The sequence below is a fragment of the Orbicella franksi genome, chromosome 1, assembly GCF_964199315.1.
Source record: "Orbicella franksi chromosome 1, jaOrbFran1.1, whole genome shotgun sequence".
NCBI lineage: Eukaryota > Metazoa > Cnidaria > Anthozoa > Scleractinia > Merulinidae > Orbicella > Orbicella franksi.
The window spans coordinates 2,928,564-2,938,181 of NC_138145.1; the positions used below are offsets into that span (position 1 = coordinate 2,928,564).

Here is a 9,618-nt window from a genome sequence, read left to right on the forward strand (position 1 = left end):
GTACCCACTACTACCAGTCTTACGCGGTTGTAATCAAAATGGCGGATTTTTCGAACAAAGGGGAAGTTGTCTCTAAAGGGATAGCGAAACGGAAATATCTGCTGGTAGATAACGATTTAGAAGGATTAGAATTCGAGTTAAAAGATAACCCTGTAAATAAGAGTTATGGTTAGTATCAGTTGTTTAAAAATGAAGAATTTCTTTCATGATTTATCTTCTAAGTCTTCTAAGATAAGGCTTTAATTTCAATAAGCTTAAAATCTGTTATACTCTCCAGCTCCTATGAAACTATTCAAGTTATCTGAAGTGGAATCTTTGGCCATTACAAAATGGGGAAGTATGGAGAAACTGGAAACTGAGCAGGAAAAGAGAAGGAAACAAAATTCAAAGCTGGAGAACAGAAAAGAAGAGGAAAAGAAACATTTCTGGGACTGCAAAGAGCTATTCGAGCCACTGAAACGCTTCATGGTAAACATGGAGTTGCCAATAGAAAGGGTGTCATCATATTTTAAAGATAAAGGTGATAACAGGAAAGGTGAGTTAATAATGCACTGGGAAAAAAGTTACAGTAAAAATTCCAGGTAGTATATTTCCAGAGCAGGAAAGGGGGAGCGGTGGATACTTGATCAATAAGAGGCTAATGTGAGAGAGTCAGACAATAAGCAGACACCAGTGTAGTGTAAAATCTGGGGGGATTAAATATGCTACAAAGGACAGGAGACTACATCATTTGACTGTGCAAGATGCTGGAGCTGCTACAGAATTAGTCTCCTTGGCAGTATTATTCAGGCCATCACAAAATGCTTCCCCTCATTGTGACTAACAGCATTCCCTTGGACATTTTAACCAATGACAGACTTGCTCATATATTCCTGTGTAAGTCGACATATCAAAATCCATCAACTTAACACCAGTCAAAAGTCGTACATGTCTTGTTTACTACAGAATATTATTTTCCTGAAAAGTGGAACCTCTGAAAGATACTGTTGGGCCAGCTACTTTTCTTGAGGCCATACAGACGTGTGAATTAATCCATGAAGAAAAAGCTACAAAAAGTTAACATCATATAAGAATCATAAACACTTTATTTGCGCAAAGGGCCTTGTATTAGTTTGTAACTCTTTACAAGCATTACCTCCAGCTCTTTACACCTATTTTGTGCCTATAATACTACTTAATAACTATGTCGCCCTATGACGCCCTATGCTCCCCTTTAGGAGCGAAGATGGCCTAATGTAATGTAATGTAAGTATGTCGCATTAGCCTGTGAGCAGGCTCTTTGCATGGCAAGAAAGAATGAAGGAGAGGAAAGGGAAAGAAGTCTTCCCTTTTTCCTTTCCTACTTTTGTTCCCTATAAGAAGCCTGCTCGCAGGCTAACATAGCATTATCACTTTTTTGTTGCTAATAATTTTTTTTTTTTATGCCAGCAGCTGGTGGAAGCCCTGACAGCCTTCTTGAATGTGATGTAATCCTGTGTTTTTGTGACTGCTTGCACAACATCCCTAATGATTGTGCGTATGACATGACGTATCAACTTTATGTTCAGTACTGCAGAATACAAATGAAAATATTTTGTAACTCTTACCGTGTTGTGTAATTTAACCAAAACCTTAGTGTAAAATATGTTAATGTATAATTATTAATATGTTAATATATTGCAGTTGTGGCACGTCAAATATTTAAAAGATTTCCTGAAGCTAGGCAAGTGGACAAAGAGACACCATACAATGAAAGAAGAAAGATGGGACACTTTTCTTGGACTTCCAGCCTGACTTCAGACCAAGTCATTGTCAATCTATATGTAGTGCATAAAGTATGTTAAAAAATACTGTAAATAATATTATTTCATCCTAACAGATTGCAATAAACAAACTCACATGTCTTATGCCTCCCTTCAGAAATATGTATCTTTTTGTTATCAAAACAAATTCTTCAGCTATTTCGTGTAAGAAAAAAACTTGTTGAAGGTTATAGAACCCAAAATAGCCGTGAAAACGTTTATTTTCTTCTTGTTTTTTTCGCTTTTCTCACAGTGGAAGGGTGTGTCTCAAAGGCAAGCATCTTCTTCACTGATCAATTTTGAGGCTTTTGCCATTGGCCTTCAAAGATTGTCAGCTCTACTCTCCAAGACACTTGATAATGATGGACGGCAAGTGAACAGTCTGAAAATTGGGACTTATGTACCATACAGAGTGGACTCTGAAACATGTAAGGTCTTTGTACTGTGTTACAGGTATTTATTAGTCGAGGAAATGGGAAAAATGGTTGAGAAAGATCAATACATTTGAATAATTGAGCACTTTTTAGGATTCTATACTTGTAACCCTGACACTACTGACTAGTGAAGCATAAAAATTCTAGGAGGCTTTCTCACGAAGAGTTTTTCGATAACAACAATAACAATAACCTAGATACATGAGAAAAGACTCAGGTGGCGTTTGATAGAGAAAATTATTGCAGGAGTAAGTTATTTCAGAGGTCCAACGGCAAAAATCAAACAATCAGTTTGCTATGTTGCCGGTACAATATTTTCCCAGTATTGGACCGAGCATTCACCGTCCCGAATGATCGATCCCGCGTGGTTTTTTGATAGTTAAATGAATACCTACCTAAAAGGTGATTGCTAAGAAGCAAACGCCCCCCTCGCCCCCCCCCCCCCCCAGCTCGTACTACGTGATTTTTCGGGCAAAATGTTAACTTATTCGGGCAACGACACTTGAGAGAAAACAAATTACAAAATACTGCTGTTGGCGTGATTTCCAAAACTCTTAAATAAAGTTTCTAGTTAGTTACTTTAAATTTTTTTAGAACTTTTTCTTTTAATGAGTTTTGTATTTTACTCGGATTGAGACTGTTGATAGATCGAGTATGCAAGCTTTCAATATAACTATATTTGGAATTGTAGCAGTTTCATTAGATTTGGGAATTGTGAACGTTTTTGTTTTTCATGCAATTTGAGTTCGTTTGCATCCCGATTTCAACAATCACGCATTCGGGCATGGCGTAAATTTTTCGGGGCAAGAAGGTCACCGCCCCCTCACCCCCCTCCACCCCCGCCAAGTCCGAAGGTGCCCGTACGCATATGTCTCGAGCATAAAGAAAATGAGCTTTGTAGAAAATGAGGGCCGAATAACTTTACAAGATTCGCTTTCGTTTGTCTCAACTTTCTTTTCCTTCTAGTTTTCATCCTTTTCCGAAGCGGCTTATGTCCCGACGTTTCTGAGGATTGAATAGCATAACAGGGTTGAGGGCGAAAATCAATACCAGATAATTTTTCACGGGTAGTCTGAGACATCGTTAATGATGTGCTTCTCAATTGTTATAGTTGCGGTTTTTGAAGATTCTTGCTACCTTTCAGTACAACAGACGTTCTTTTCGTTTTTCATGGCAGTCAAGAGAACTCTTGAAGACAATATGGAGCAGCCTGTCAGAATCTTTACCAAAACAAACACAAGCACTGCTTGCAGATAAACAGAACGAGTGCTGGTGGAATATGGCTTCAGAAGACATATAAAGAAAGAAAATAACATGTGGTGTAGTTTGTGATGGTCAGAAGTTTAACTGGATTATTCTGAAAAGTGATAGAATTTTAAAAATGTTTTTCAAGAGCATCTGAAATAAAAGAGCAAAAGTATAAAGAGTAACAAGAACAAAATTGAAAAAGAAAGAAAACAAAAACGAAAGAACGATATGACTGCAAGTAAAGTTGGGTTGTACACTACAAAACAAAAGACAAAAGGAAGGCTAGCAGCCAAAGTATGAGGTGAAATAATTTGAAATGTTAATGGCCTTTAGAAGACTACCACCCATCGTAAAGCTCCGAAAGAAACGACTCTCTGATCTGATCTCGGGCTGATCCAGCTTTTTAATCTGTTTACGTTTTTCTAATGAACCCCCGAAATTACCAGCGAGGTCCGGCGTTTCTTTCGGAAAGTCGTTTGTTTCCTACTAGTAAGAGTCGTTACTTTCGGGATTTGTTTCGGGAGATAGTTCTACTGGTCAAAACATTGCCCATTAAAACATTTCAGTCTCAAGTGTAATTTCCATAGTGCTAGCCTTACATTTTTCATTTTCCGCCAGTGTCTCTCGGGGATTAGGACGAGAAGTCGTCTGACTAGACTTGCTGTATTGTGTTATAACATGTCTTGATTTGCATATATTGGGTTCATTCATCTATGCTGCCATGACCGGAAACAAAGTCGCTTTATGGTGCTGTTCCAAACAAACGTAATACTCTATTAAGAAAGATTAAACAAGATGAAGATGAAGCATATGAAGGAATATGTTTGGTTTGCGAATATCCCGGCATGGAATTACAACTTCTATAATTGGGATAATGGTGTAAGTTGAATTTGCCATGGTTGCATTAGTTTGTGAATAAAACCGGAAAGTGGAATGTAAATGAAAAAACCTCCATTCAGAGGGAATTGATTTGTAATTAAATGTTATTGTTTATGAGCAACTGACTGTTGTCGTGGAGAACAAAGGTTGCGGTTTTTTCCTGTTTTATTACAGCCACTTCACACAACATTTGTGCCCGACAGGTTACCTACTTTTCGACTATTCAATCTGTTCGTTTGATTTTGCCCTTCAAAATCCGCGCATTTTCAATGCAATAAAGCAAGCGATACATAAAGCACCAAAGACGGCGTTATTTGAAAGTAGGAAATGGCACAATTATCACTTTAATTAATGACACAGCACTTGAAGCGTCGTAATCTAATATTCATAATGTGTCTTCACGTTGTCAGAGCGAAATAATTCAGTCATAAACTGCATTACTTTTTGGGCCATGAACTGCGATAACTGTTCTTCAAAGCAGAAATTGCTTATTAAACTGCAATCATATCCAGCTCTAAGGTAAAGGTTTTGGGAATGACATTGCTCCATGTAGCACTGATGTAATATTCATAGGAAGGGAGAGTCCCTTGCCCTGCCTCACTAAAACTTCCTGTCATACAATGACAGGCAAACCGCAGAGTCTGATTTTGAACCATGACTCATTCATCGAGTCTTAAATAGTTCGTTGTATGACAACAGCCGGGCAGGTGCACGCCGGAGTTTTCGTCTCGCTGTTACACTGTTCTTTACAGCTCATTACTTTGGACGTCAGCCAGGTGAAAGATCTTTTCCGGACTCCTTCCTGAAATAGTTTGATTAGTTTGTTAGATTTGCTTTTTACAAAATTAACCACGCCAAACATCAAATGCGGTAATGTTATATTGCAAGCTTTTCTGTGAAATTACCATGGATCGCCTGAAGAATTTCACGGACAATCAACCCGTCATGCTTTACTTTTTACTTTAAGTATTGCTCCGGAAATAATATGAAGTTTCTTGCTGAGCCAAGGTTGTTGAAACAAAGTATAGAAGTTAAACAAACTTCGTCCATTAGTAACGTTTTGACTAGCTCTCCGACCTCTTTATCTACTTAGCGGTAGATTGCCGGCGGAAACCACAGTGTTGACAGAGATTTGACTCTGTTAATGAGCCTTGAGAGGATTACATCTAAGAAGATATCGACTGTGATAAAAATTCAGCAGAGAGAGAGAGTTAGTTTATCTTGCAGATTGCTGAAATACTGTTGGAGATTAGTCAAGTCACCATAAATTCAAGTTCCTTTATTTTTATCGAAAGGAATGCAAGCATAAGTTCATTTACATTTAATAGGGCCCAGGGCTGTTCTGAAGGTCACATGTCAATCTTACTGTTATTGTGAATATCTTGTTACTGTGGCAACTCGCAGCTTTTCATTTCGAAAGTGCTGATAAGACATTTCCTTGCCCGGGCGATTTCTATTTTTACTCTTGTTTTGACTCTCAGATTCATCTAGAATAAACTCGAGCTTGGCTAACCTCCCCTTCATGCCGATCGTCTGTAAACTCTTACTTTTAATAGAGTTGATCTAGCTTGGTTTGCCTGTTTTGCCTTCCATAGGTGCTGCCTGCAAGACCGTGTCATGGCGGGGCTGCCTAACAGACCTCCGTCAGTGTGTGTTTTGTCACCACAAGATCTATCTTACGCGAAAGTTGATTTTGGTAAAATTCACATCCCCGCTAATGCGCTGATTATTGCCGAACACGAGCAAATATTCTTAACAGTGGCGAGCATGTTAAAAGAGCTGAAAGCAGTACTCATTGGGGATGCTGGTTATGTTTACACTGGGAAAATAGGCTGCCGGCTTGTTTTCTTACTCAAATGTCGCGATCGTGGACCAGGAGCAGTGATTCAGACCATAAAGACGCTAAAACCAAGGGCTGGCATCTTCCTTGGGTTTGGTAAATCTCTTGCGAGTAGGCCTTATGAAATCGGCGACGTGATTATCACAGATGCGGTTTTACGAAAAGATTGCCGACAAGGAAAACTTGAAAGTTACGCCTGCAGTGAATGCTTGGTCAATGTGTTTGAGAACGGCAAGTATGGCTGGGTCCCTCCAAAGTACCGCAAACAAGCTGTCCATGTTGGCAAAGTTCTTCAGATGGGAAATGTAACAAAAAATGAAAAAACCAAGGCAGTAGCTGTAAAAACTACCAGCTTGGGTAAGTTGAATCACAAGATCTGAATTTCTGATTACTGCCGTAATACAAGGGCAGTTTTTATCATCAGCACCCAACCACGGCTTAGGGCCTACACTGTCCTGTACTGAGTTATTTGTCTCATTGTCAAAAGTCGTAAAGGTAAGTGAATGTTATTAGTTAATCGTTATCGGTCAATATAACTTGCCCATGATCCTGATAGAAAATGGTACAGACAAAGATTCTTTTGAAGTAACAAAAGCGATTTCACCATCCCTGAAGACCCTGAAGGAATCAGCGACTGTCAGTGGACCGCTGGAGAGTTTAAAGTAAACGTTTAACTGAAAATTCCTTTTCTAGACGTGCGACATTTGAATATTTTTATGTCACAGTGAAAGATTCGTGTGAAACAAACTAAAAGAGAAACAGATCTGTGTAAAGAAATGTTCTTTGGCCTCGTCATTTTCCCCTTTAAATCCCAATTCAGCTAATCTGATTTATACCTTTATTTCGTTAAGATGTACCCGAATGCAGTAAAGACCTTGGCAGAAAATGGATTTCAATCGTAGGCGTCCTTGGTACCCCGCGTTACCATGGCGACTCTTCTTGGGAACCCTATGTAGCAGCAGTCCTGAGTTCACTCGTCAATCAAGTCCTGCAAGACGATCAAGTATTTGCTATCATGGGAGGAGAGGCTAGGGGACCCAGGCAACATAGTCCTCTCTTGAATAACCCAATGCAAGAGACAATGGATTGCTCAATGAAGATGGACGAATATAGTTCTCTATATGGTAGGATATTGACCCATGGAATGCTTATTTACATGTTAATACGATATGCTTAAAAAGAACCACAAAGAGGTTCATGTATTGTGTTTAAATTAATCACACTCGTTCCTACACCGTTTCCCTCACTTGGGGCTGGGCAGGACCACGCCAGCAAGTCATAGTGAAAGGACCAAGGGCCCTGGAACGAGGTTGTTTTAAAAATGTTACACCACTTTTCTTTGACTGGAAATGTAGTGGAAATTGTAAAACCAGTCCAGGTTATTCAAAGCTTTCAAAAATGGCGACAATAGTTAAAAGAATTGAGAAATTACACAAACTTGCTAGTTCAGTTAATCTAGCTGCCTATAGCTTTATTGTCGGCTTCAAGTTCATAACCAGCTGTGTGCTTGATTTGTCCGCCCACCTAGCACATATTGTTTAGCAACTGGTGCTTTGTTTCTGTATGCTTTGTAGGATACCCATCTCCAGTGTCCGACATTAGTCGAGAGAGGGTCCGGAGACAGGCAGAGTTGTACTGGGAACAAGTTAAAGATGCCCTTCATGAGGGAGTCTTCCATCTCTCACATCAGCCCAACCCACAGGCCCTGAATCCGGATGACTTCAGTATTATTCCATTGGCTAAATCCCCAGTGGAACACTGTGACGGAAAAGCCCACAAGAAAACACTGGGTCAGCAGCAGTCTGTTGAAAAAGGAAATCAACAGATACCATCACATCGTTTAGCTCTACCACCCGTCCCCTCCAACAAAACAGGAAATGCTGAGGTGGGAAAGAGAAAGAAATCTCCACCATCCGCAGGCAACATGCGGTCGTTTTGTCCGACTGTAAGCTCCAGTATGGCTGTTACCATGGAGGCGGCTCTTTTGCCCTTGGGGGCCACCCTACAGAGTCAAGGTAGCTGCTATGAAATCATCAGAATCAGGGCCGAGCAGAGAACCGCATCAGTCCGCAGCAACAGAATGCATGCAAGCGTCCTTCCTCCTATAACTCGAGGAAAGAACCAGTACAACACTATGTGACTGACAGAGTTTTGCTTTAGTACAGTTTTGATAGTACGTAGTAAGGCGGGATACTTGACGTTGCTGTAATTAGCACACCTTTTTTTGTGTAAGATGTTGTTTTATTAGACCTGACCTGTACAAGCTTTAGTTTTGCCACTATTATTTGTATACTATTCGGTTAAGGACAAACCTCTAGACTTACACCTACTAGCTAAACAGTACACATAGTGTCTATTATAGGAGGTTGTATAATTCGCAAACCACCATATTTTGTTCTCTGGAGACCGTAGACCCCTTTCGTTTTCTCCGAAAATCCCAAACCGCCCTACTAGTAGGACGGTTATTATCACAACCGATCTTTAGCAGATTAGTGCGTAACAAATTTTTATGATATTTTAGCCTAATAATCGTATATCTCCTCGCAAAGACCATGAGATCTCAAGAACAGAACAAATTGTTTCTACCTTCATCCAGTGGCCAGCGAACAGAAAGTTTTTAAACCGAAAACCGCGAGCTAAATTTAGGATTTCCCTCAACCGCACAATATTTTCTTGACCGTAATGTAAACCCCCAGATAAATGTGAATGTACCCGCAAGCCGGCACTCAAAACCGCCAAAACCGCCGTGGGAATATTACAGTGCGTTTTCTGAAAGACAATGAAAACCGATCAGATGGCAGAACTGAAACAATAGAATCCAACATTTTCAAATCCAGCCAATCAAATGTCGGGTACGAAACAATAAAATCTTAACTTATCCGATGTGATACTCGCTTCTACGGTTTTCTGTTAATAAATTGTCAAGCTCAAACCGTTAGAAATTTCGCGTTAGAAAATATTGTGTTACTTTACTTTAGATTTTACATCTACAACCGTGATAAACTCATTAGATTGACCGTTTTCCACTGTGAACAGACGGCCACATAAAATATCATCTTTACGGTTACATTTAAAATCGTACAATAATAAATTTGGAAATTTTTACAAAATATATTTCGCTCCTGTTGTCTTTGCGTGTTTCTATTTTTACACAGCTTTCGGTTGTCGGCCGACCGTGAAATCAACCACGCAGTTCTCGGGAAAACTATCGCGTTACCTATGAAAGACTTCAAAGTGGATGCTCACTCCGTAGAAAGTAGTGACCCCAGGCCAGAGTATAGCGATGCTATCAGCCGCTATTTTGAAAGTCGGTCAGTGTAAAACGCAGACTGTGGACTGCAGACCAGGGGTAAAATCTGTAAAATGTAGACTGAGGGTAAAATGCAGACTGCAGATTGTGGACTTTTTAACCGAATCGTAGTAACATTTCCATCAA

General features: G+C 39.7%; 2 protein-coding genes across 2 annotated transcripts; both read left to right on the forward strand.

The window, feature by feature from the left end:
* Nucleotides 1-38: 38 nt before the first annotated feature.
* Nucleotides 39-5,056, forward strand: LOC145464799 (uncharacterized). The gene is made up of 6 exons (XM_081448598.1): nucleotides 39-168; nucleotides 278-535; nucleotides 1,429-1,512; nucleotides 1,663-1,814; nucleotides 2,035-2,209; nucleotides 3,393-5,056. Exons 1-6 carry the CDS (start codon nucleotides 39-41, stop codon nucleotides 3,470-3,472), a joined length of 879 nt encoding a protein of 292 aa, XP_081304724.1. The 3' UTR covers nucleotides 3,473-5,056.
* Nucleotides 5,057-5,959: 903 nt separating this feature from the next.
* LOC145485191 (uncharacterized) lies at nucleotides 5,960-8,908 on the forward strand. The gene is made up of 3 exons (XM_081463897.1): nucleotides 5,960-6,539; nucleotides 7,034-7,306; nucleotides 7,757-8,908. The coding sequence occupies exons 1-3, from the start codon at nucleotides 5,960-5,962 to the stop codon at nucleotides 8,320-8,322; spliced, it is 1,419 nt and encodes a 472-aa protein (XP_081320023.1). The 3' UTR covers nucleotides 8,323-8,908.
* Nucleotides 8,909-9,618: the final 710 nt, after the last annotated feature.

Bases quoted from the DNA above. Each gene is read 5' to 3' on its own strand.
- LOC145464799 (XM_081448598.1), top strand. From the start codon at position 39: ATGGCGGATTTTTCGAACAAAGGGGAAGTTGTCTCTAAAGGGATAGCG. The intron at 169-277 runs GTTAGTATCAGT...TATACTCTCCAG, and splicing joins CCCTGTAAATAAGAGTTATG to CTCCTATGAAACTATTCAAG. The intron at 536-1,428 runs GTGAGTTAATAA...TTTTTATGCCAG, and splicing joins TAAAGGTGATAACAGGAAAG to CAGCTGGTGGAAGCCCTGAC.
- LOC145485191 (XM_081463897.1), top strand. From the start codon at position 5,960: ATGGCGGGGCTGCCTAACAGACCTCCGTCAGTGTGTGTTTTGTCACCA. The intron at 6,540-7,033 runs GTAAGTTGAATC...TATTTCGTTAAG, and splicing joins TGTAAAAACTACCAGCTTGG to ATGTACCCGAATGCAGTAAA. The intron at 7,307-7,756 runs GTAGGATATTGA...TATGCTTTGTAG, and splicing joins CGAATATAGTTCTCTATATG to GATACCCATCTCCAGTGTCC.